The sequence below is a fragment of the Ailuropoda melanoleuca genome, chromosome 11 (genome assembly GCF_002007445.2).
Source record: "Ailuropoda melanoleuca isolate Jingjing chromosome 11, ASM200744v2, whole genome shotgun sequence".
Classification (NCBI taxonomy): domain Eukaryota; kingdom Metazoa; phylum Chordata; class Mammalia; order Carnivora; family Ursidae; genus Ailuropoda; species Ailuropoda melanoleuca.
Window position 1 is genome coordinate 25801913 of NC_048228.1, and position 27916 is coordinate 25829828.

Below are 27916 nucleotides of genomic sequence, written 5' to 3' on the forward strand. Positions count from 1 at the left end.
AAAATAAGGTGTATGTCCTGCTAAAATACACAAGTTGTTACTTTTAAAACCCTAGGTGCTTATTTATTTGGATTAAGGTTCCTAGCTGATATTTTTTATCGATGACTAGCAGTAAATAATCATGGATTTTGATTTCTGTAATTATATTAAAATCTTACTTATCTCTTAATAAAGAGGAGTTGGAGCTAATATTTTCATATACCAAGTTTAGGGTTGTCCCCAAACACGTAACACCAGCCCTCCCCTGCCTCCCTTACCCCCAACGCCAGACTAGGCAGGCACTCATGCACCATCCGACGCTTATTCGCTGAGCAACCTGCTAAGTCACGTGACTATGGAGAGCACAAGGATAAGATAATGCAAGAACCTGACCCTGAATTAATTAATCACTTCATTACAACCACAGTTGTGGTTCACAATTAGAGTAAAAATTATCAGAATTTGAAGGTGTTAGCAATTATATAAGCTCTGTAGTTTTCAGAGTTATACCTTTTATTTGACTTGGTAGCAATTTTTAAAATTACATATTACGTTTGAACTGGTACTCTGCTTTATGCTGAGTATATAACAGTAAATAAAATAACAGTCTTTTCTGTTAAGAAATGTAACTCTAGAAGGAAAGGTAGGTTATTAAAGTCACAGGCTAAATCAGTACCTTCCATTCCCTCCCTAAAACATACCAAATGACGTCCATGTGCTTATCCACTTAATGAATAGGTCGTATGTTTTTCAAGAATTAGTTGTGTACAGCAGCAAACCTGATTCAGTTGTACTTCTTATTGTAATTAGGTTAATTTAATTAAACTTAAATCAATTGATGAAATGTAAGAGTATGTGTGTTTCCATGAAAACTGCTTTAATGCTTTGAAATGATTTGATAAAGTCACATTGCCAAAATATTGCTGCTATGTTAGGAATCGAATGTGACAACTGTAAAAGATTTAAGAGAAAACTACTAGAAAGATTGCGCAAATCACATTGTAATTTTAAAAACCAATATTTAAAAACTTGTGTACAAATATGATCACAATAAACTGTGACCTGTACTGAGTGTGGCACAGTCTAGAGTTTCAGGCCTGCCAGAGAAGTGACACAAATGAAATCAGAAAGGAAAGGACGAAAGGAAAGTGTCCTGAGCAAAGGGAGTAGTATGTCCAAAGGCTAACAGCAAAAGAAGATTTGAAAAAAGCTTAGCGTGACTGAAGGGCAAACATCAGAGAATGTGGTGAGGTGATGAGTCTAGAAAAATTATCAGGAGACAGATCTCAAAGGTCTAATTAAGGAATCTGAAATTTCTAATTCTCCTGATTCTAAGATCAGATTCTCTTTGCAAGATCACTTTGGCCTCAGTAGAACCAGATTTTGGGGAAGAGGGTGGGGAGCAAGGCTGAAGGCAGGGGGTCAGTGAAGTGGCCTTGAACCTAGACAGGTATAACTGTGGGGGAGAGATGGAGGCAGTTACACTTAGTCTGATTGCCAGAAGGGTAGAGAGGATTGAAGAGATCAAGAGAAATTTAGGAGGTAAACCAGGTGCACAATCAGTGTATGGGGCAAAGGAGAAGAAAAGTCAAAGCTGACTTTCAGATTTCTGACTGTTAACAGGGTAACGATACCATTTAAAGAAATAGGGAAAAATGGGGGGAAAGCAGGTAGGCGAGACAAGGCGATAAAGTCTATCCAGTTCTATCTCATTATATAGAAAAGGGAACTAATTTCTGAAGAAGAAAGTCTTTTATCTTAAGTACCAGAGTCATAAATTGAGTTCAGATCTTCTGACTGTCACCCCCTCTTGGCCAGCCCCCTTCCTCCCCATACAGTGTAAACACCACCCATAATTCTATCTAGGGTTTTATTCCAGACAGATCATTACCAACCCCCCAGATATGATTATGGATGTTCTTTCATCCCTCTCTGTACCATATTTCATGTCTGCCCCCATAAACCCAAAAACCTTGGCTTAGCACTGCATTGAACCCTACTGACTTAAGTTTCACACAGTAAAATCTTTTATCCAGTTTCAGTGGAAATCTGACCCACAGGAAGATGAATAGAGCAGGCCTTCTGTGAAATAGGTTGAAAATAATTGCATGTCAGGCAGGTTTTGGAGAGGAGCCAGTGAAGTATTAAGCGAAAACGTGAAAGAGCAGACCCTGCACTGCTCAGAATTTGAAAGCTCAAACATTGGGGCAGGGAAGTATTTTATTCTCATTCGGAGGGCATGTGATTTATTTCCACTGACCCCTAACTGCTACAGAAAGCAAAGGAGTGGGTTTCTAAAAGGAATGAAACAAAGCTTACCTGGCTTGAAAAATACTTAAGTGGCATTGGTTTGAATTTACAGGCTCCTCAGTGAGCAGCGCCACGTAGCCGGAACAATTAGGAACTAAATAAATGGGGAGTTCCTGGAAATGTCTTTATTCAAAGTCTTTAGCAGGAGAAGATGAGTGAAAGAGGACAAATTTTAAGCCCTGAATAGAAAGGGAACTTTACTTGTGAAGTGTTCACTGTATTCAATTTTTCTGTTGTAATTGTTCTATTGTTGAAAATGCAGAATTTTGGCTTGATGAGAAATATTGGTTTTATCCACTTGTGCCCTGAATTGTTCCAGATCAGTAGTTCTCAACCAGCAGTTTTGCTCCTCTCCCCCCATCCCTCACCCCCAGAGAGACTTGGCACTATCTGGAGTCATTTTTGGCTGCCACAGTTGGGGGACAGTTGGGATGTGACTGGCTTCTAGTGGGTAGAGGTAAAGGGTGCTGCTAATATCCTGCAATGTACTGGGCAGTGCCTTTCCAACAAAGACTTATCTACCAAAGTATTAGTTGTGCCAATGTTGAGGAATCCTGTTCTAGATGCTGGCAATGTAACAGTGAAAAAGAGAAAACCCTCAGCTCTTATGAAACTTCTATTTTAAGTGATGGAAGAGAAACAATAAACTGATTAATAAAGAAATATCTAGCATACCAGATAGTGATAAAGCACTATGGAAGAAAATAAAGCAGCTGTGGGTAGTAGTTACTATTGTATAGAGAGAAGTCACAGAAGGCCCCGTTAATAAGGTGATTTTTGAGCAGAATTCTAGAGAGAAGTAAGTCATGGGGTGGGAGTGGGGGAAGCATCATTGTCTTCTCTTAAAAAAAATTGGTTTGCTAATCATACATGAATTCAGGGTAAAGATAAATTTAAGGTAATTTATGGACAAATTATCAGAGTGTGATTGCTTTTTTCCCCTCTTTTTACCACCAAAAACTTTATGCTGACCTAAATATAGGAGTACACCACTCTCCCTTTTTTATGGATTTTAGACAAATGAGAAACAGGGTTGGCTTTCCTCACAACCAACTGAAACAGACTCTTAGTTCAATTTAATTACTGTAGGCTGTGGGTTCCAAACATCACACACAACACAGTGAGCCATGTGCAAGTATGTATGTATATGGTGTGCATAAATGTGTAGTGTATGTGCACACAGTGTATACAGTGAGCATATGAACAGTCTGTTCTTGTACGTGATGTAGTCTGAGGACAGAAAAAGTCACCAGCGTTGAACACAAGCATAAACATGGAGGACAGTATTTTGAAAGAAGATCAAATTGTGGCCTGAGTGTTTTGTTTGGTATAATTATTGTTGTCACTGTGAATTTGTACATACTTATAATAACATATAGCAAAAATTAGACAAGGCTTGAGCTTTCCTGATAGGTTTATCCCAATCCAAAGTCTTATTTGATTAATGATTCACTGAAAAAAATTTAATTATAGTTTTATGTTGATTTTACTCCACATTTGAAAAATCATGTACATAAAAAAATTTATTTGCAACTACAATATAATGAAGCCTTGATTTTGTCAGGGAAATATTGACTTTGTTTTCCAAGAATTCCTTCATTAAAATAAATCTAATTTCCCATCTTGATTTAATATTTCACTCTACACAGAAATGCTCAGAATAATGAAACAAAAGCACCCTGTGAGATTATAATCGTAGTATTTTTTAAATGTTTGGTTAAGATTGGAATATTTAAAAACCTGTGGCACTACTGTAACATAATGACAATCCTAAGTGTCTCATTGGTGTGGCATTCGCAAGCAAATTTAACTCTGGTCAGCACTCTAAACTATTTTTAAGTACATGATTTCTATTTTTAGATGTATAGACTGGTTAACAAAGAAAAAGAGAATCACTGCTTAGAATCTTCCATTTGCCCAGACCAAAAGTAATTTAATTTCCTTATCCTATCTGGTCATAAGCATGTGAGGCTGCATTCCAAGGAAGAGCCTGTAGGTCCTCCATCATGAAGGAGATGTGACTTCTGTATGCCCTTGCTAATGAGGGTGGGACTGTAAGGGCGATCCAACAAAACACAACATAGAGAAGATTATGAGATGAGATAAACATTGGTTCATTTTTGTCTGGATTAAATATCACCTGGGTTAAATCCATATCCAGGAGCTGTGACCCTGAAGTAAGTAAAGTGATCAAGACCTGGCTTCAAAGGAACGCACCGAAGGGAAGGGCCTTCTAGCCCCACCCAGGATGTCCACTGCACAACCACTATGCCACCTACTTACTGTTTAGTCTTTATTCGTTTACACACTCATGTACTCAACAAATATGATCATTGAGTACTGGACAGGCTTTTCCAAGTCTTGAAGATATAAGTGGTCCTGTCCTTGAGAAGTTCAATCAAGTAAAAGAGATACTGGCATGTAAATGTGAGAAATGTATAGAGGATGTGAGACAAATGTATTTTGTGTGTATGACTTAGAAGGATTGACTTGAAAAGATGATTTGGGGTTTATAAAGGAAACAGAGTGAAGGAGAACACTCTAGGCCAAAGAAACAGCATGTAGCAAGGCATACCATCCAAAGAAAAACTGTCCACAGAGATGAGCATGAAAAGATGGGGTCATGAAAAGATGGAGGCCTTATATCCACTGTTACAACCTGGGGTCTCCAACCTTTATTATTTTTTAGTGTTCTACATAACATCAAATGTACCCTGTTCACTGTTTTTAAGTGTACAGCTTGGCTGCATTAAGTACATCCACATCAACAATCACCACCACCCATCTGCAGAATCCTTTCATCTTCCCAAACTGAAACTCTGTACTCATTGAACACTAAACCCCCACTCTTCTGTTCCTCAGCTTCTGGCCAACATTATTCCACTTTCTGCCTCTATAAATCTGACCACGCCAGGTACCTCAAGTAAGTGGAATCATATAATAATTGTTCTTTTGTGTCTGGCTTTTTTCACTTAGCATCATGTCTTCAAGCTTCATTCATGTTGTAGCATGGTCATAATTTCATCTCCAATTTTTTTTAAAGATTTTATTTATTTGAGAGAGAGAGGTGGAGGGAGAGCCTGAGCAGGAGCAGGAGGGGGCCAGAGGCAGAGGGAGAAGCAGACTCGCCCCGAGCAGGGAGCCCTGACACGGTGCTTGATCCCAGGACTCTGATCATGACCTAAGCCCAAGGCGGATGCCTAACCGACTGAGCCATCCAGGCGCCCCTCATCCCCAATTTTTTTGATCATGTGTCAAACTGTTTTGAGCATGAGTCTCTAATACATAGTATAGTATTAATGTATCATGTACATTATAAAGAATACTCAAAAATAACTATCAAGGATAAAACTGAAAAATAAACCTATTTTTTCTTATCATAGTGGGCTGTCTTGAGAAGCTCCTGGGCTATCTGTACCTCTTCTAATACCACTGCTATAGAACATGGAAAAGCATTGAGGACTGTTAAGCCAGAGCAGCAATATGGTTTGATGTTCCAACCCAGCTTTTCATCAGACATCCTGATCCTGCTGTGTGCCCTGTTGTTAGTGATGAAGAGTAGCTTTCCAAGATTACAGAACTCAAAAAACGAGATTTATATTCTTAGAGTGGAGTATTCTAGTGAATCTAGAAACTACATACCTCCTCACTGCGGTTGTACATCTTTCTAACTCACATCCACATAAAACATTTTGTTGAAGAGCGTAAAATAACACAGCTACTTTTTTGGTCACTGTTTACCCAGGGTTGTAGATGAATGTACTGGTAGAAACTAAGAATCTCTTCATGTTTTTGAGTATTGTTCAAAATTTTATCAAAATCAGTCATTCCTTAAAAATAAATCACAAAACAGGTAATAGTACTAAAAACTAAGGTTAGAACAATGGAGGGTCCATGGTGGTGGAAAAAGCATGTACATTGGAGCCAAGTAAACCTCTGTGAAACCTCGTCTTCACCGTTTACTAGCTATGTGACTGTGGGACATATGGATAGATCTCTTGTAACCTTAGTGTTGTCATCTATAAATATATGACAGTATCTGTTTTGCTTTGTGCTTTTGGGGGTTTTTATTTGGTTGTTTTGGACCCTGTCAAGATCCAGCGTTGTCAGAACATTGTCGGGATAATACGTTCTTTGCCAAGTTGTTTAGAGCATGAAATGGCATAATGCACCTCTGTGCCTAGTACACGTGCTCAGGTGGTGTTCATACCGTCTTTTTCATTTCTGAATGAACCCTCGAATAGGAAAACTAGTTTTAATGCCTTGTCCCCATGTAGCAGGACACATTTAATCCCTTTGTCTGGAATGCCCACCTCCCCCATGCCCCCAAAAATTCCAAACTGGATTTCAAGATTCAGATGTCAGTGTCTCTACTTCTGACATTTTAGAGGTGCGATAAAGCTCTTTCTCATCATGATTCTTATATTGCTTTATTGTATCTCTAATATAATAATGACCACTTAATATGAGGTGGATGCTGTGATGAGCTGATCAGTTCCCCTCAGGAGCCCTTCTTGCCCCAACTGCAGGGTGAGCCCCCAGCAGACAGGCCCTCTGCAGGAACTGTCTCAGGTAAGAACATCTCCCAGATCACACCTTCCCAAGGTGGCCCCAGCCACATGAAGGGTGATGAAGGGCCCAGGTCCTTCATACTACTGGTAACAACTCTGAAGGATCACGTTGTCTTTAGGACTTGCCTTTAGAGTTGGCTAGGGCTTCCACTGAGAGAAGATCAGAGTGTAAGAAGCTTCTGCACTCTACTCTCCATCTCAGAACCTGCAACCCAGACACTCCATCTTCAGCCACAGTTCAGCCACTTACCACATTGATACAATTATTAGTTCACTGCCTGTCACTCAATGGATGGGGTTTACTTCTTCTTTTTTTTTTTTTTTTTAAAGATTTTATTTATTTATTTGACAGAGAGAGAGAGACAGCCAGAGAGAGAGGGAACACAGGCAGGGGAAGTGGGAGAGGAAGAAGCAGGCTCCCAGCAGAGGAGCCTGATGTGGGGCTTGATCCCAGAACGCTGGGATCACGCCCTGGGCCAAAGGCAGATGCTTAACGACTGAGCCACCCAGGCGCCCCTAGGGTTTACTTCTGATGTATTTCTGTATTCTCAGGATCTAGTCAATATCTGGCACATACGAACACCGAGCAAATGCTTGTTGAACAAATTCATTAAAACTGGGATCTTGTTTCTTTGGCCAAGAAATTATTTCTTTTCTTGTTTACTTAGATTTGTTTATAGTCTCTCTCCTTTTGCAGTAAAAGAATTTAGAGGAGCTAACCCAAAAGTTGACCACAATGAAATAATGGGGAAATAGGAGTGACAGAATTATAAACACAATCTATCAATAAGGTTCAATGTAGTTGTAATTAGTCACTTAATCTTTTTAAGTCATTGAGCCGAGCATCTACTATATGCCAGGCACTGCTTAAGTGTTAACACTAAATCTCTATCTCCAAGGAGAATTATATCCAAGTGGAAAAGAGAGGTGCAAATGGGATAGTGTAATTTTAGAGGGCAGTATGTGATACAAGAAGGGCCTGAACACCTGGAAATATGCCATTTTGGCGTATTGATTATTTTAAGCTGGAGGCAACTGAGAAATTCCAGATGCAGGAAGGGCTCTCCTTCCTCCCACTCTGTACCTAAAAACAAAGTATACATTTCTTGTGAGAAAGATGCCTTCCCACTATCAGGGAAAGAACACTCTTATTACCAGAGATGGGGCGTTGACATCAAGATGAGTCTGTACAAACCTCACTAAAAATAGCCCTTATGTTCCATGAGTCCCCCCGCACGTATTTCCTGTTCACTTTCCCACAATTTCACACCCCTAGCCCAAGCCCTTTTTCCCTTTGTCTTCTCATGTCTCCACAACTTATCCCTTTTTGTTAAAATGGTATATAACCATGGGTCTAACTGTTTCTTTGGGATTTTCATTTCTTTCTATGACTTCTTCCATGCCACGTAAAAATATTAACATCAAATAAAACCTATATGCTTTTTTCCTCTTAACCTGTCTTTTGTCAGCTCAATTCACAGGTCCCAGCCACAGAAGCTAAGAGGATAAAGGAAATGTCTTTCCTTCCCTACACCTCTTCCGGGACAGTGGTCCGAGAAGGACTCTCCAGAAGGAACAGAGGCCTCAATGGTGAGAATCTAATCCTTGCTGAGATTTGAGGGAAGAAACTTTTAGGCAAAGAAAACAGCTACTCTAAAGGCCAGGCATTCAGTACAATTGGACTCCAAGCTCCAGGAATCTAAATACAGAAAATTGCTTGTTTTTGTCTGGGAGGGAGACATGTTCTAATTCTTAAGGGGAGCCAAAGTTTTTTCTTGAATAAAACTGGATGGCACTGAGAGAAGTAAACAATGTCTTCATCAACTATTTCACAACAAAGACAGAAGCAGAAATCTGTGACAGATTTTTGTAGTGACACTGAAGGCCTAACATTAAGAAGCATTCAGGAAAGACAATTCAGTGAGGGGCTGCAATGACTCAGAGTTCTCAGATCAGTAGCTTGATGACATGACCTTTAAGTTTTGTTCTTTGAGTCAGAACTGGATGTCAAACAGTCAGGATTGCATTCTCTCTTGAGGGCCTCAGCGCAGGTATCCTAGAGTGTGCATTTATTCTGTGATTCATTAATCAAGAAAGAAATTGTTCAGAACAACCTGGGACAAAGGCTTTTAATCATAACACTATTTTCCTGCTGCATTTAAGATTCCCAATTTAGGCTGACTTCATAGAATTCTATGGAAATATCACCTACCAGATAATGAGCTGCTTGTTTCCAGTATATAATTCCTTTTTTTTTTTTTTTTCATTTGCACATGCATACACTACCACCCCTACTCCCACCCACCCCATCCCCATTGCGGTAGAATAGGGTTCTCAGGGTTTGGGTTGTATATTAGTTTTTGAGATGCAAATAAATAAATGACAGCAAGCATGAAATTAAAGAAATGGTGTCAAGATAATCAAGGAAGAAGGAAATGGAGATCACCAATCTATTAGTATAAGGCAGGCTTGCTTAACCTAACTTTGTAATTTTGTTTCCTGACAATTAATGAAAAGAGCATTTATTAAACAGCAACACTCCTGCAGGGGAGTGTCACAATAATTCCAAACAAAGGATATGTATTCCAAAGTGAAAAATTTAATAGGTCAGGCTTTAGTATCTTAGCAGAGGAATGTCACCACATTACAAAACGTGTACCGTAACCCTCAAATTGCTTTGGCCTCTTGTTACTAATAAACCATCCAGATGAATACCTACAAAGCCAATGAATTAGTCATCCTATTTGCAAATATGGAAAGCACCTGAGTTCGGATCCACGCTCTGCTACCTGAAGGAGCTTAGGACATGACACCCCAAAATTTGCTGCCTTGGTATATTGATGATTTGGAGCTGAAGGCACTTGATAAACAGCAAGTTCAAGGAGGGGCTTTCTCTGCACTCCGTCTCTGCCTAGAGACAGATCTCCCAAGAGGAACTCAATTGTCATAAATCCTCTCCTCAAGAGTTTCACCAACCGGGCAACATTGGCCCTTACCACAGGAGAGAAAACTAGAATTTGACACCACACCCAGACAAACTTTGTCACAAACTATTACATCCCTATCTGTTCTTCTCAGGACCCAGTCATCTTTCCTACGATGATTTACTCTCCCTACATTTCCCTTTCCCATCCACACTATGTTGCCATACAAGCTCTCAAATCTCACCATTTGGGGGTATGCACTTTTTTTTCCCCTGTGATGCCGCCCAGCAGGTAATATTTAAAATTAATACACTTGTAAACCTTTTCTCCTGTTGATCTGCTTGTTGCCAGTTTATTTCATAGGCCCAGCTATTGAACCCAGGCGGGTAGAGGGAAATCTTTCCTCCACTGCACACCTATTTTTTCAACTATGAAACCAGAACTGAAAAGATGCTGGGATTAAATAATAACGTATAAAAGTCTCTAGGCCAGCACAGTTGCGAGCAGATGACAGTCGCTCCTCTCTGCCTTTCCTTCCCTCTCGTTCTTCAAACCTAGTTTAGAATAAGGGCCAGAAAGAACGATTACCCAACATTTGCAGCAACATGGACGGGACTGGAGGAGATTATGCTAAGTGAAATAAGTCAAGCAGAGAAAGACAATTATCATATGATTTCTCTCATCTATGGAACATAAGAAATAGGGAGATCGGTAGGAGAAGGAAGGGAAAAATGAAGGGGGGGGTAAACAGAAGGGGGAATGAAGCATGAGACACTATGGACTCTGAGAAAGAAACTGAGGGCTTCAGAGGGGAGGGGTGGTGGGGGATGGGCTAGCCCAGTGATGGGTATTAAGGAGGGCACGTATTGCATGGTGCACTGGGTGTTATACGCAAGTAATGAATCATGGAACTTTACATCAAAAACTGGGGATGTACTGTATGGTGACTAATACAACAAAACAAAAATTATTTAAAAAAAATAAATAAATAAAGTCCCCCCCCCAAAAGAGAATAAGGGCCTCTCTGAAACAGCTTACAACCAAAAGCCACTCATGAGCAGCCTCCCTTGAGTGTACAAATGAAGGCTCATGTCTACATATTTAACAATTGTGAGTCAAACTGGCAAACTGTTAAATAAAATATGTTGTAACTTTCTATGTTGGCAAATATACCTTCATAATAATCTGGAAGGCCAAGTTCAAGTTTAGATTTTTTTCAGCTCCCTCAGAGTTTCATGCCAAAATCTGGTAGGAGGCCTTGGGGTCCACTCACTTTCCAAGTCCTGAGGCCTATATCCCTATTCTTCCTCTCCTGGCTCTCTCCCTCCCACAAGGGGCCCGATAGGCATGGTGTGAATATCCCAGCTTGATCAGGCTCCAGGCACACACCTCCACAATCAACTAACCCACAGGCCCAAGGGTGTGCACACTAGCAACCACAGTCTGCCCTGAGGAAGGTGGGATGGGAAGGGGTCCCAGCAGGCCTTGGAGCCAGTATTGGGGCCTCTTGAACAGAAAGTTCCATGGTCCCAGGTACCCTGAACTTGGTCTAGAAATAAAGGTAAGGTTCTCACATAGTCAGTAACTTTGGCCCCACAGATTCCTCACCTTGGTGGAAAGGGGGCCAACCTGAAGCCAAGTCATGCCTGCTTCTATGGGTGATATTGCTTACAAATTCAGCAGTTCTTGCAATAATTTTACCCCTCCCAGGAAATCAACATCCACAAAAGTACTGAATTTAGCATGATTATGTCAAGAAAAGGTAATTCTATAAAAGGAGGGTTATTTTTTTCCTTTCCTGTATTTACAGAAACAAATATGAATGTAGCTTAAATCTAAGCCATCTTTCCCCAACTCTATCATTATTTTAAGGTACATTTCTGTTCTTGCTTCATACATCTGAGTTCCCTCTTTCTCTCTCTCTTCCTCTTTCTCTCTCCCTCCCTACTACCCCTCCCCCCATACCTCTCCCTCTCCCCTCCTCCTCTCTCCCTCTTTCCTTTCTTACCTTCCTCCCTCCCTCCCTCTTAATTTCTCATTTCTTGTTTTGATAAACTCATAATTTTTGTGGACAAAAAAATGCAATTAGAAGCTGGATGCTACCTTTAAGAAAGTTGTGTCTAGTGTCCCATAAATAGAGCACAGGAATAAATTTTCTTATCACAATGTAATTGTAGTGGAACAGTTACAACTTCTTGATTCCTGGGACTCACCCTTTATTTAATTCAAATAACTCTTCCCCAAACCATAAAATACCTTTACTGAAAAAGAAGGAAAGTAATATATCTATATGTGTGATGTAACAGAAATTACTTAGATTTACAAGTGTCTTGACTTTCATAAAGATTTACCCTTCAAATTATGAAAAACACCTTATTTACACTGGTGTCACATTACTGATCCGAGTGTCCCCACCCCCCCAAGGGCGCACTGAGGCACGTACAAAAGGACTTGCTTAATACTCAGAGAACAGGAGAAATACTCAGACAGCTGCTTGTAGCAGTAAGACAGAAACGTGCTCAGCCAGCTGCACAATCGGTTTCACCCTACCCCCCACTAGGCCAAATCACCAAATCTCCCAGTTGTTACCTGCGCCTCTCGCTCACTTGCAGATTGCTTTGTATTCTTAAATCATTACAAATTAAATGTTCCTATAATCTCACCACTTCTAACTTATTATTTGAGCCACTTGTCCTCATCCTGCAATATATGTTATTCTGTATAACGTGCATGCATTAGGTTGGTTCCTTATCATCACCACAGTAAAAACACTTTAGGCTTTTATAAAAACAACCAAGAAATCCTTTCTTAATGAGAATGATACAATAGTCTTTGAAAAAAAGAAAGAAGAAAGAAAGAAAGAAAGAAAGAAAGAAAGAAAGAAAGAAAAAGAAAAAGAAAAAGAAGAAAGGGAAAGAAAGAAAGAAAGAAAAAGAAAGAAAGAAGATAGAGAAAGAGAAAGAAAGAAAGAAAGAAAGAAAGAAAGAAAGAAGAAAGAAAGAAAGAAAGAAAAAAGGAAGAAAGAAAGAAAAGGAAGAAAGAAAAGAAAGACCAGACCAGACCGCGGATCTATTATGAATTGGAGATGTGGATTTGACTTGTGTTATCAGCAACAGTAATGACATTTTACCCAACCGCTCTCACTCTTTCACCTGATACTTGACAAGCAAGAATGTCCATGGGCCAAAAAATTAACCAGTTGTTTAGTATGGCCATATGGAATAAAGGTAATTGACCCACTGTCTTAATTAGTTTGGGCTGCTATAACAAATGTACCAAAGATTGGGTGGCTCAAACAACAAACATTTATTTTTTCTTTTAGTTCTGGAGGCTGGGAAGTCCAAGTTTAAGGCAGACCCAGTGTCTGGTAAGGGCCCCTTTCCTAGCTGATAGATGACTGTCTTTTCAGATCCTCACATGACATAGAGCAGAGAGAGAGGGAGTGAGTTCTCTCATGTTGTTCTTATGAGGTAATAATCCCGTTCAGCTCATTCAGCAGGGTTTCCCTCATGACCTGATTATCTCCCCAAAACCCCACTTCCAAATAACATCACATTGAGGATTAGGCACCAACATGTAAATCTGGAGGGGAATAAACATTCATCCCATACTACCCACACTGGGAGGAGACCTATAATGTCAGCCGTATCAATCATGTAGGGTTTTCAGAAAAGGCTGCTGAATGTCAATCAAGAAACTTTTTATAAAAAGTTTTAATCATTACAGAAATATGTCTCAAGTACACATACACAACTATATTTACATAGTGTAGATAGATTAGATAGTCTGCATGCATACAGACACACTACATAACTTTTAAATTAGGTGTATTTCAAATGTATAGTTCACACATATAATCATACATAAAATCATTTCCCAAAGAAAAGAGTTTTAATGAATCAGCCAGTAAGTTTCCCCGGCCTTGATCACTCTCTGTGACTCCCTGTTAAATGGCAATTAGGAGCTGAGCTAGCTGGGAAGCTACGGTGTTGCAGCTCTTGTGATGAATGGAGGAAGGGAAATGAGCTGAAGTAGGGTCTGCTATGCTCTAAAAGGTAGAGTCAGGAATGAAATAGGCTTCCACTGAGAATTATTTGTTATCTAGGCAATTCTGTACATTTTCATCCCTAATATGTTTATTTCTTTTTTACTGAAGAATCATTTTTATTAATGGAGACTTGTATCCTCACATTCGAAGATACAAGAGCTATTAATTCAGACTCCGATGCCTTTCCTCACACTGATTCCCTTCTTGGACCAGCTCTTTCAAGTCATTCATTGTATTTGAAAGACACTGAGTGCTTATGGTGTGCTGGGCATGATTCAAAGTGTAAAGATGGAACAGTTACCAAGACATATAGGGTCTCTTCCATGGAGTGGGGGATGAGAGATGGGAGAGGAAGTAGGATAATAGGCAATAAACAAGGAAACAAACTACATAATTTCAGAGATAAGTACAATGAAGAAGTTAAAACACGCTTCTCTCCCCATTCTGCTTTCCTCCCGGCGCCCACCTTATCAACTCTTAACAGTGTTTTCCAACAGCCTCCCCTGCCCAATCCTGAAGAGGCCATTTCCTCCTTTCATGGACCCACTGATCCCACCTGTACTCTCTCATGCCCCTTTATTTCATTTGTTTACCTGTCTTATCTTTCCCAATGAGACTTTAAGCCCCTTTGGAGTAAAGGTCAGACATTTTTTTTTCCTTAATGATTTTGTAGTTGTAATCCCTGGCACATATTCTGGTTTTGCTCACCACATAACATACCCAATAAATGCCAATTAACTGAGCAAATCTGTTGAAGGAATACAGGAGCCATTAAGAGTAGGCTAGCAAAGAACTATTATTGCAAAACTTGGGCTTAGTGACCATGTTGTGATCACAACCTTCTACAAAGATTTTATGATACGCTCATTAGAACCATGTTCTTTTTTTTTAAAGATTTATTTGAGAGAGAGAGAGCCCACACGCACACCTGAACGGAGGGGGAGGTGCGGAGGGAGAGAATCTTTCAAGCAGACTCCCTGCTGAACGAGGAACCTGACATGGGGCTCGATCTCACGACCCTGAGACCATGACCTGAGCCAAAACCAAGAGTCAGAGGCTTAACTGAGTGAGACACCCAGGGACCCCTAGAATCATGTTCTATTGTTTAATCTAGTAGCTCTCACCCAGTGTGCCCTTTTTAAAGAAATTACAATTTAGGATTCACACTACTAAAGTGATGTCAGCCAGAAATTGAATTGAACTAGTAGCCTGTGTAGCATGAGTTAAGAGGTGAGCCCAGGGGCCCCAAAGAAAGGTCATAGATTTCCCAGAACCCAGAGAACTTGCTTGGAGAGACAGAGCAGTGAACCATATTACTCAAATAGCAACACACACTGAAGGACTCTGGCTAAATAGCTGAGGCCTCTTTCCAGCATTGAAAAGCACGTTGTGACCTCACAATGGCATCTCACAATGGCTTTGGGCCATCCATTGGGCCATCCATCCAGGCGCTCTAACCAGCTCAGATCTTTACTCAATGCCTCCCAGGGAACGACCTGTTCCAAGGTTGGCAGAGGAAAAGCTTTCAGCATTGAAATAATAATAAAAAAAAAAAACTTCTTAAGGTGATTTAGGATCCATCTGCATGATAATGGGTATTATGCAGGCCAGAGTGCAAACCCAACAGAACTGATTGCTTTGAATGTTAATGAGAAAATGTTTTCTATTGTTGCCAAAGCAGTTACAGAAGAATCTTACTAAAAGCCCTATTAGGCATTACATATCAGACGTGGATTTTAAAAGTTACATCTGAAAAATGTTACTTATCAGGGGGCCAACCTATCTTTACAGCTCTGATGTGCTCTTCTTTACTCCCTGATTTGTCTCCCACACAAACAATTCTAGGAACATGGGTTAACTCCTCAGTCTTCTGGCTTCAAAGACAGGATCCAACAAGGCACAGGGAAACCACAAAGCCAATGGAGGACAGAAGCAGCCAGAGGTCTTCTGCAAAGTAACCAACAAACGTCTGCCGTCTTTTGTGGTCACAGATGTTTTGGGTTTTTTTTTTTTTTCTTTTTTACTAAATTTAGGAAGTGAATAGCAAAAAGTAGTTTCCATTTTTATTTTGCTAATGGAGAATCTGGACCAAAAAGTTGCTGAATTAGTCAATCTCAGACAGAATAAGCATGTTATTAGAGATAAAGCCGTGTGCTTTTACTGAATTTGCTTATGTGGTCTCTTCATCAAAAGACAAAAAAGAGTTGAAATAGATTAGTAAAATAGTAAATTTGATTAATAGAATAAAGTCGTATTTTATCATTATTGTCCCCATTATTCCTAAAATAAAAATATAACTATTTGTTAAGCATATCCCATATTTCAGCCAATATGCCAGGTGTTTTCTGTAGTTATTTGATGTCATTCTCCCAGCAACACTATGTGGTATCATTGTCCCACTTTCACAGATAGGGAAACTGAGGTTTGGAAATTAGAAGTAATGTGCTCAAAATCTTATAGGTTGTAAATTGAAGAGCCAGGATTGCAAGACAAATGTGTATGACTTTAAAATTTGAACTCTTGCCAACATATCCATTGCCTTGAGAAAAGTTAATTTCAAAGATCAAACAATACCCCTCTCCCATTTTTTAAAAAGTCCTTTAAGGATAAGACTTGACTGCATTTTAACCCTAAGCCATCAGGATTTTTTTTAAAGCATTAATTCACAGTAGTTATCTTTAAAGACTTCATTTAAATGCATTTAATTTATTTAATTAATTTATATAACTAAGTCTGAGTGTTTTTTTCTTTTTCTTTTTCTTTCTTTCTTTTCTTTTCTTTTTTTTTTTTTAGGAAAGAGACCTACTAAGTACAAGTGTGTTCTGTTGGTCTTTCTAGCCTCATCATGATTTGTCAGTCCAGAATGACAGCTCGTGGTGGGATTACAAGAGTTCAAACACACAGTGTGCTCTAAGCGGGAGAGACAGGTTCTGGGGACCACATAACAGGTACTGCAGTAGGTACTTAAAACATTGCACAATCGACATCAAAATGAGGTTTACTCAAACAAGTGACCTTCAAGAGAAAGGGAGGAAAAAGAGAGGGTAGATGGGAATGGCTAGACATTCGGGGCCTTAAACCAGACGTTTTATATTAACTGTTATATGTCAAACTCTCTTATGACCATCACAAAATAAACTGAAGTTTTTTCCTCAAAAGTCATTCAATCTAAGCATGTTAAACATCTCTTACCAGATTTGGGTGCCATTCGATTCACTCTAAAGGAATGAACACCTATGTGATTTTCAACAAATCCTATTATACCAACCCAATGACTAACATTCCTCGTTTTTCGCAGACATGATTACAGTTTCATGCCCTTATTTAAGATAACCGCAATCACAGTTCAGTACAATTACTTAGATAGATCTCATGGTGTGACATCCCACACCTATCTATTGAGAGAAACTATCTATTGTCCGTTTCTAAATCATTTGCTTTCTAGAGCTTCCCACTTCTTAAATTGGCTGAAGGAGGGAGAAGGAAGGGAGGAAAACTGCAGACAAAAATATTACCCTCGCCAGAAAAAAAATAAATTCAGAATAATTCAGAATTGGTTCATTAGCTATTGAAGCACGTAATAAATTTTTTCCTATAATTTATGAGTGACATTTACTTTCATTTTCTTATTTTTTTAAATTTTCCTATTTGCCTTATTTCATTTCCCTCCTTCCAAAGAAGATAATATTCAATTTTTCTCCTTTGCCCTAAGTGGTTTCTTTGCAAATGCAGGAGTAGGAGAATGGAGCTGGGAATGCAATAACCTAGGACAATTGACCTGTGTTGGTTACCTTGTAATTTCTGGCTGTATTCGGTCCTGTCAGACTGGCTCCTCCTCAAGGTACCAGAGTGGTCCCCAGAAACACTGCTGTCAACCACTGTGTCAGTCTTCCTTCTCTCCAGCATATAGAGCCTGGGCCTCAAAAAGGTCAGATTCTTTTTCTTGGTGCCCATGTTCTCTTTCCCAGTGGCTTCTTTGGGCTCCATGTGAGGCAAAAGCAAGCTTGGAGACTTGTAGGCAAGGGCTGTTTGCAGCAGTGCCTCGGGGTCAGGGTTGAAGCCACCAGAGTGACGAGTTTAACTGCCCCCTTCTTACTAAACGGCTTCACTGCGAGGTTACCTGGCTGTGACTGCCACCTGTACGGAGTCCCAGAGCTCCACCCCTATGAGGTCATTCTTTTTTATACCTAGAATCCAACAGAGGAAGCTGCCACCTGTTACCCTGAGAGACCTGCAGCACAGAGCTAGGCAAAGCAGGGACTGCGCTGTCACGTGCTACCAGAGCAAACAAAAATCCCATTGTGTGCGGCCGCGAGCCTGGGGGTGGGGGGAAAAGAGAAGAACAAGGTGGGGCAGGGCAGAAGGGCAGCGCACAGGAGTGTAACCTGCGGCTTGTGGGTTTAATGTGTGCCTCTGGGTGTGGACAGATGCCCTGGGACACTGCGCTGTGGTCTGCTGGCTGGAGCTACACAGGGGACTTAGAGCTGGAGTCACCCCCCGTGTGACTGACGGGTTAGGGTGGGGCGATTAGAATTTACCGTAGCATCACAGCAGGGGTACAGAATCATTTTTAAGGATTACCACGTGCACTCAAAAGTCGTGCTTCTGCCTTGACAAACATTCTCAAATTACTAACTAACAATGTATTTGCTAAACCTTGGTCCACATTCTTGAGGAAACAAGCATTTGAATTTGAGCGGCTCCGGTAGCAGGCACAAGAGGAGGAGGAAATGTCCACAGACACCTGGAATCTTTTGATGTCTCCTGTCCACGCGTGACCCTTGCCTGAAATTCACCCTTTCATGGTCCCAAACCTGTTCTTCTTGGTTCTGCTGCTTAGGAAAATAAGCACGGTGACATCAGAGCCTGATTTCTGTAAGATCTTTTCTCTTTTCCCTTTTCACAGGTGGAGTGTCAGGAAATGGCAGGTCACCTTGGGAAAAGAAGGGAAGGAAAAATGTTTGAAACTGAAGACACATGTGGAAAGTGGAAAGGACAGGAGCAGGGATTGGGAGGCAGGAAGGCAAGTACTGATGGGCCTTTCATTAATTTTTTTGAAGTTGTTTTTCCTTGGAGTTACATTTCTCAAGGGGGAAATTTGCAGAAGCTCTGGGAATGTGCTCAGTGTTTTGTCTGCACTCGTTAAAGAGAGACTCTAGGAGGAAAGTAAATTTTCTTTTATTGTAAAGGTACTGCCAATATTCAGCTTTGCGCTCCCCATTCGAAATCATGGCTAAGTCTTGTTAGACAAGGTTTATAAATGAGGATTAAAAGATAAAAACCATTTTCCAATTCAAGATGTGTGGGCTGAATATAATTTGCATAATTACCTTAAAAGATAAATGACAAATCTTCACCCACTGTAGAGACATCTATATATAGCTTGGCATATTAGTGGTTTTTATTTAATATAATTGATAGTCTTTTTTTTTTTAACAAGCACTGCCAAGCACATTTAATAAATACTTTAAAAGGCACACTCACTACTAAGATGTAAAATGAGCTTTCTTGATTCCTGTTAAAAAGCCTCACTTGTATCCTAATATTATATATACATATATGTATATAATATGTTTGCATGTGCCCCCAGTAACTAACAGAGATACGCTCTTTTGGTAATAGTACTGCTGCAAACGGGGACCATTAGAACTATAGGGCTCATGGGAAATATGGGGTTAAGGACACAGCACTCTAAAACTTTGTCAGTGACCCACAAAAAGCAGGTAGAGAACTATAAAAAATGGTCGCACCGTTTTACATGTGATTCATAAATCATGTAATAAATATGGCACTTGCTGTTAGAACTGGAGGATACCTGTGGAAGCGGGCTTTAGAAGGCTCACCATTTGTGGGTCAGGAAAAGAAGCCGTGTGTGAAATCAGGTGGAAATGGATACCAGCAGATGTGGATGAGTGTGGTTCACAGCTCAGGCGGTGAACTGAGGTCACTGGTAATTTTGAGGGGTGTACATATGTGATTTTGTGTACTCCTTTGTGACTCAGGGCATCTGGATACAGTTTTCTGCATTCCCGTAATGTTTTAAGTGGTTGAAACCACACACCAGCAAATGCGAAATTGTGTTATGCCCAAACAGTTCCCTAATGTATCAATCTTGTTGGAACCAATTTGTGTTTTCCAGCAAGCATTATAGCAGAACGGACTGTACTAGCTTTGTTGTATTTTTAAATTTTATCAATTGAGAAGATGCATAATATTGCTGCTATGGATTCAGTAGTAAACATATATTTTGTTTTTTTAAATAAAAGTTTCTATGCCAACTTTAAAAATAATACTGCCTTTTAATCAATCAACAAATGAGGCAGACATTGTGAGTTACTTCTATTTGTCCTAGCACACTCTACCCCCACGGCATTCCTTGCCAACAGAACACATTTTTTTGTTCAAGGCAGAATTAGGCTTGGCCAATCATAATGATAATTTTGTTCCCTATTTCCAGGCTCTCTTGCTACTAGGGGTGGCCATGTAGTCCCAGGCCTGGCAAATGAGACCTCAGGGGGCAGTCTGCTAGAACAGAGGGCAGTGTGTTGATTCTGGGGAAGCTTTTGCTTCTCAGAGGTGTTGTCACAGCTGGCTTCGACCTTCCCCTTTTGTCTTTTTTTTTATTTTATTTTATTATATTATGTTAATCACCATACAGTACATCCCCAGATTCCGATGTAAAGTTTGATGCTTCATTAGTTGCATATAACACCCAGTGCACCATGCAATACGTGCCCTCCTTACTTCCCCTTTTGTCTAAACTTGATCTCAGGGGGCAGTTGCAACCACCCTGTGTCTACGAGAAAAGACCAAAAGAACTATGAGCTTTGATAGCATTGGCTACTGAACCAATACTAGCTGCCAACCACCTGTAGACCTCTTGTTATGAGGGTAACATAAACCTCTCTTCCTAAAACCATTGTTAGTTAGGTTTTTGTCGGGAATACATTTCTAATGGATTCGACAGACGTACAGTGCTTGGTTGTATGTATATGGATTCATAGTTGACTTGCTTATCTCTTTGCATTTTTTAAGCCAACGTGTTTAGAATCTCAAACATAAAACATGATTTAGTTTTTCTGGCAATGAGAGAAGACAGGTTAGAGAGGTTTAGAGTGTTTCATCACTGGAGCATTTTGCTAGAATGTGAGTGAGTCTAGAGGACAAGACACCTGACTTGTCCGAGTTTTATACCTTAAGGCAGAGGTAGAAAAGTATTTCAATGCAAGGATTTTATATTATGTAAGTAAAAATATTGATACTAAGACATTTAATTTATTATTATTATTATTATTATTGGGGGAGGGGGTAAACAGAGAGGGAGAGAGAGAATCTTTTTTTTTTTTTTTTAAGATTTTATTTATTTGACAGAGAGGGAGAGACAGCCAGCGAGAGAGGGAACACAAGCAAGGGGAGTGGGAGAGGAAGAAGCAGGCTCATAGTGGAGGAGCCCGATGTGGGGCTCGATCCCACAACGCCAGGATCACGCCCTGAGCCAAGGCAGACGCTTAACCACTGTGCCACCCAGGCGCCCCGAGAGAGAGAATCTTAAGCAGGCTCCATGCCAAGCACCAAACCTGATGCAGGGCCCAATCCCATGACCCCAAGATCATGACCTGAGCTGAAATCAAGAGTCAGATGCTTAACTGACTGAGCCACCCAGGCACCCCATGACATTTAGATTAATTTTATTGAAAGTAAAGAACAAGTAGTTTCTGGATCATTATTTTAAAAAGCACTGGACAGTGAATTCAAGACTCAGTTTTAATTTTGGCTATGATGTCAATCAGCTTGGTATGATAAGTGACATAATCTCTCTGGGTCCCAATTTCTTCATCTGTAAAATGTAAGGAAGAGTTAGCCATTCGTGGTATTCACTAAATATTTTCAGTTTTCCATTTCGGCACATGGGAGTATTGCACTGCCTTGCACTCTTGTAATTTAAGTGTGGCCATGTAACTTGCTTTAGCCAAAGAAACTGATGAGAAGTGACATATGTCCCTCGTGGGAAGGTGCTAAGAACCAGTGCGCGCTTGGCTAGAGCTCTCTTTCCCTCATTTATGACGACTGGCGAGATTCCAGGCAGTGTCTGCTCTGTCAGGGTGAGTTCTGGGGTGAGGATGACTCAGAGCCCAGCCCCCAGCCACCCCGTAAGAGCCCTGTAGTTTGTGCATGAAAGAATTCTTTGTGGCTTGAAGCCACTGAGGTCCGAGGCTTTTTAAAAAACTACTTCGGCACAACCTAGACCGTTCTTATTGCTGTACGGTGTAGGTTAGGTGATCTGTGCATCCTGTTCAGGTCCAGCTTTATGTGATTTCTGGATTCTAATCCCAGCGTGCTATCAGGTCGGAAAAGTCCCAGTTCCAAAACAGAAATAATATCTCTTGAATAATGTCATGAATAAACTGGATTAGAGGAAGGAAAGGATTTCATTATAAATTAGGAATTCATTGTAGGAGTCCAGGCAAGAGATGCTTGGACTAGGGTAGTGGCGGTAGAGATGGAGAAAAATTGACAAATTCAAAAACATTTAAAAATTGAACTGACAGAATTTGTATATGAGGTAGACTGTGATTGAGGTAGATGAATAAAACGAGGAATGGAGGTAAATTCCAGATTTTACGATTAAGTAACTGGGAGGGTCTTGGTGCTGTGTGCTACCATAGAAAGAAAAAAAGATGAGAGGTAGGTTGGGTGAGATTGTCAAGAACTCCGCTTAAGAAGCATAGGGTTAAAATGCCTGTGAGATATTCAAAGGAAATGTTAGGTAGCCTTTGGCTTTATAAATTTGGAGTCACTACTTAGATTTTAGGTTAAAAAAATTGGTCATCGGAAAATACATACCATTTTTTAAAAGATTTTATTTATTTATTTGAGACAGAGAGAGCAGGAGTGGGGGCGAGAGGCAGAGGGAGAAGCAGACTCCCCCACTGAGCAGGGAGCCTGACATGGGGCTCAATGCTAGGACCCCGAGATCATGACCTGAGCCAAAGGCAGGCGCTTAACCGCTGTGCCACCCAGGCGCCCCCGAATATATATACTATTTAAAGTTGGGGATGGATGAACCCATATAGAAAGAAAATATATCCAGAAGAGAAGGACCAAAGTCAAGCCCTGAAGAACAGTAAGTCTAGAAGCAGGTAGGCTGGAGGAAAACCCAGCACAGAAGGCAGCAGAGAGCAGCCACTGAGGTGGGAAAAACACGGGAGAATGTGACATCACAGGGCTGGAGGCAGCTTTCTCTAAAATTCGATAGTGTTTGGTCTGCTGAAAAGTGAGACAAAATGAAAATGGAAAATAAGTCTTTTAACCTGGCACAATGTTGGTCACTTACGAACTTTTCAGAAGGAGTTTCAGTGAAGTGATGGAGGTGGAGCCAAAATGAAAGGAGGTAAGGAAGCTGAATCATGTGAGAATGACACTTTTTTAAATTTTTAAAAAAGATTTATTTATTTATCTCAGTGGGGGAGGGGCAGAGGGAGACTCTTCAAGCCGACTCCCTCAGGCTCGATCTCACGACTCTGAGATCATGACCTGAACCAAAACCAAGAGTCAGACTCTTAACCCACCGAGCCACCCAGGTGCCCCAGAAGGACACTTTCGAGAAAGTGTGTTCCGATGTATTGTTACTGAGCAATTACAGGGGTTATACCTTGGCAAAATGGTGATGAAGGTAGACTCGTAGCCATGCCATAGATCCCAAAACAGCTTCAGAGAGGTTAAGCGATTTCCCCCAGATCACATGACTAGTAATGCTGGAGTAAGTCTAGACGCAGGCTCTCTTGTAGCCACGCCCACGGTCTCGGCCCCTCCGCTGTAGGGAAAGTGCCCAGCAAAGTGCTTCATATGCAGCAAGCACACCCAAGTGCGCTGCTCTTTTGTTTCTTCAAGGCATCTAGGAACAATTCCCGATTACCTGTCTATTTTGGGGGGTGGGGGGAAGGTGAATCTGAGTCATCTGAAAACTTATCAACATCTTAAGTGATTTTTACGTTCAGCCCAACTCAGAGAATTCCTGCAAGTGTGCTCTTTGCCTCCAGTGTCTCTCTACTCCAATTCATCTTGCCCAGCGCCTCTTGAATTCCCTTTCTAAACCTTAAATCAGATCATGTCATTCTTCAGATTAAAAAGCTTGATGGATTGTTTCCCACCTCATGTCCAAGGAAATCCAAGTATTCTGTAGACCTCAATCAGACTGTCCAGTTTCATTTCCAATTGCTGCTCTAGTTATTGATTGCTGAATAACAAATCACCCCAGACAGCTTAGCTGCTTAAAGCAATGATTATCATTGTGGTCGGTTTCACAGTTCCTGTGGGTCAGAAATTCGGGAAGGACTCAGGTCCCTCATGTGGTGGGAGGTCGATGTTGGCTAATGCTGAGATGGCAGACAGGTAAAACAGTGAAGGGTGACCAGGCATCTGTCTCTTTTCATGTACTCTCACAGCCTCTTTGGTTGCTCCACGTGCAGCCTCCTTCACAGCATGGCGGCCTCAGGGAAGTCAGACTGCTGACATCATGGCTCAGGGCTACAAAGGGGAGGTCTCAAGGGAACCAGGCAGAAACCATAGCCTCTTTTATGACCAATCCTATGAAGTCGTTCAGCATCACTTCCCCAGAGTCTAAAAGCCTACCCAGACTGAAGGGAAAGGAACACTGACCCCACCATTCCCATGGGAGGAGTATCAAAGTGACATTGTAGGAAGAGCTTACAGGACGGGAGAAATTGCTGTGGCTATCAGTGGAAAATGCAATGTGACCCATATACCCATTACATACTCCATATTCTATTCTCTTTTAGGATTGATTTTGTTCAGGCTGTTTCTTTTACTCGGAATAGCGCCGCCATCCTGTGAAGAGCGCTACTCATCCTTCAAGATCCAGCTTAAATGTTCCCTCCTCCGAGACACTTCCCTTCTGTCCCTGAGAACAGTCATTCTCATCCTCCTCTGAGACCACAGAGGGACAGACATCGGTCCCAGCACAGGGAGCTCTGTAGATTCTGTGACTCTTTACATTATGAGCTCTTTAAGTTATTTGCCTTAGAAACCCTCACGACTAGCAATATGAAATCAATAAGTGTTTGCTGTTGTGGGGGTCAGTCACAGCAGGTGAAGGTCTTACGCAGCCTACTAATTTATGGGGAGAGGCTGAGCTGCGACCTGCAGTATTCTTTCTCCTCTCTCTCTGATTGGTATCTCTTTTCCTGGGAAAGGAGGATATAGATCTGGAAACAAAAGAGAAAATCAGAGAATATTACTTCCTCAAAGATGAGATCATTCATGCATGTGTGAAATGGCCATAAAGCCGCTTTGAGAGCTTCCTATTCAACTGCAAATTGTCCATCGGGGCCTGCTACCTTGTAGTTGTGTTTTCACATTCGCTGCTCTGCTTCCTGAAAGCAACAATCTCTGCTAATGCACTGGCCACGCAGCAGCATAGTAATCCTGTCAGCAAACAATGGATGGGAGCCGAGGTCTGGAAGGAGGTAAACCTTCTAATGTTTTTATCCTCTGGACTGAAGTAATTTTAGCAATGACATATGATCATCTTTGGGCCTTTGTCTCAGCTGTAATGAATCATCCATTGCTAGATTTTCAAGGTTGTCAGGGTTGGGGGTGGGGGTTTATCCTGGGAGAGGGAGGAATCTTTGTCAGTGCAGGGGGTAGCCTGCCTATGACCAAAACCAGCTACATAAGCAAGCAAAGGTGCCAGTGGAATCTTTGAAAACTGTCTATTTAATGATGCTAGTATCTAAGTCAGAGCATTGGATTCAATTTCTAATAGTTCATGATCTTCCAAAACTCAATTAACAGTTATTCCGGCAGAACAGCAACTTGGGTCAAAACAATTGATACGGGAGATGAACTATTCTTATTTCCCAGGGAGAACCCAGAAGACTTTTTATATTGCCCCCTCTCTTCAGTTTCTCCCATCTCTATTTCCCAAAATTTAGACCTCATTGGAGTTAACTGGCTTCTGAGTAGGAGATAGATTCTGCATACTTTTCATTTCGCTTGTAACAGCCAGCTTCCTACTTCTTGTACTTATGAATAATTCAGAAATATTTATGGAAAATAAAATCTTAATATTATGGTTGAATATTTAAATTCACACATCACTGTACCATATTTTATATGCTAGACGATATGCCGCAGACCCCCAGTACACGGCCACTCAATGATGCTAGAGACTCGGTGAAAAGAAATGATCCTTTGTTCTCTACCGCCAAGGCATTCTTTTCTCATCTCACTTCGTTTTCTCTTGTGCCAAAACCGTTTTGTCCTAAGAGCTGAGTATGTTGGCTGCACGTAGATGCTTGTGCTTTCTAGTCTGGAGATAGAGGCACGAGTTGTCGATGTCTAGCAGAAGGGGTGTGTGTGTAATGAGTGCCGCAAGGACTCGTGGGAATCACTTAAGTAGGAACCATTTTCTACGGATTGAGTGACTCTGAAAAGCACATTGGCCACTCAACTCATCATAGACATCAGCCTTGTTAATTCTGAGATTTCTCTACAAATCTTCTGATTTCTCTCTTGGCATTCAGCCTCTCTGATGCAGTTTTTTCACCTTTCAAGTGTGAGATTCAGATTGGGCTCGGCATTTTGTAGATCTGTATTACTACTCCTTCAGAGAATATTATTAAATTCAAAACTATAGTATCCATAGCAACCATAACTAGGTCAGTTTGCACTCAGAGTAACAAATAACACAGAGAATCTATATCGTTTTCCAGCCCTCTTCTGTGCCTGCAAAACTTTGTTAGGCTGCTGAAAGTAAGTGGTTTCGCTGGAAAAGTGCCTGGTAGCACCTGGAAGAGGTATTTTCGTATTTATTTGTTATCCACACTCAGAAAACTTCATGCAAATTAGACAACGTGTATATGATTTTACTTCACACAAACAACATGAATATTGGAATAATGGTTTTTGGTAGTGAAGCTTTACTTATTTCTTTTAAAATATTGTGAATAATGCCTAATAAAAATAAACTCAAAGAATTCTTGTAAAAAGAATTGGAGTAGGGGCGCCTGGGTGGCACTGCGGTTAAGCGTCTGCCTTCGGCTCAGGGCGTGATCCCGGCGTTATGGGATCGAGCCCCACGTCAGGCTCCTACGCTAGGAGCCTGCTTCTTCCTCTCCCGCTCCCCTGCTTGTGTTCCCTCTCTCGCTGGCTGTCTCTATCTCTGTCGAATAAATAAATAAAATCTTTAAAAAAAAAAAAAAAAGAATTGGAGTAACATGGAGATGTCTCCTTTCTACCCTTGGTTATAGCTAATATGCTCCCCCAAAGCAGCTGTTTTCTTATTAAACCAAGAAATATTCATTGTTCCTTCCCACTCATCAGTTAAATATTTTTATTTAGTGACATATATCACATGATATGATTTTTATTAGAGCAATTATATTTATGTACATATAATTTCACACTTAGAAAAAATGTGGACAGATATATGTATATGTATAGACAGCGGTCCTGGAGGAGTGCAGAGGGGGATTTTCCCTTTTTACTTTAAGCTTTTTGTGTTGGACATTTTTAAACAATCTACCAGTTACTAAGTGATTATGTATATTATGTTATTATGTATATCAGTATACATATTAGTATGTCTATAATATGTCTATAGTATTAGTTGACCGATTTTGACTTCAAGTTACTCAGGCAATGCTGTCTTCTCCTCAAATCAGTAAGTAGAACAACAGCATTAATAATAACTACCATTGGGGCCCCTGGTGGCTCAGTCAGTTGAGCCACCAACTTTCGATTTCAGCTCAGGTCATAATCTCAGGGTTTTGAGATTGAGCTCGGCACTGGGCTCCACACTCAGCGGGGAATCTGCTTGACATTGTCTCTTTCCCGTTACCCCTCCCTGTTCTCTCTCTCTTTAAAATAATAAATAACTAAGTACATACATACATACATACGTACATACACCACCATCCATAAGGCAGCTGCCATGGACATGACATTTGCAAACCGTAGCTCCAGCAGTCTTCAGAACGCTCCCACGAGGCAAACATGATCGTTACTGTTATATGGATGCAGAACCGAGACCGAAGGGACAACAGCTTCACTCTGGATCAGCT

General features: G+C 40.8%; 1 protein-coding gene across 4 annotated transcripts in view; it reads right to left on the minus strand.

Annotated features, from left to right (window-relative positions):
- Positions 1–18051, minus strand: part of ARHGEF38 (Rho guanine nucleotide exchange factor 38) — a 124682-nt gene extending 106631 nt beyond the window's left edge. For 3 of the 4 annotated variants that reach the window (XM_034671418.1, XM_034671417.1, XM_034671419.1), the window contains exon 1: positions 17624–18051. In XM_034671418.1, coding sequence (XP_034527309.1) covers positions 17624–17819 — 196 coding nt within the window. In that variant the 5' untranslated portion in view covers positions 17820–18051. The remainder of the gene's footprint in view (positions 1–17623) is intronic. The other variant, XM_011231131.3, reaches the window with a different exon arrangement.
- Positions 18052–27916: the final 9865 nt, after the last annotated feature.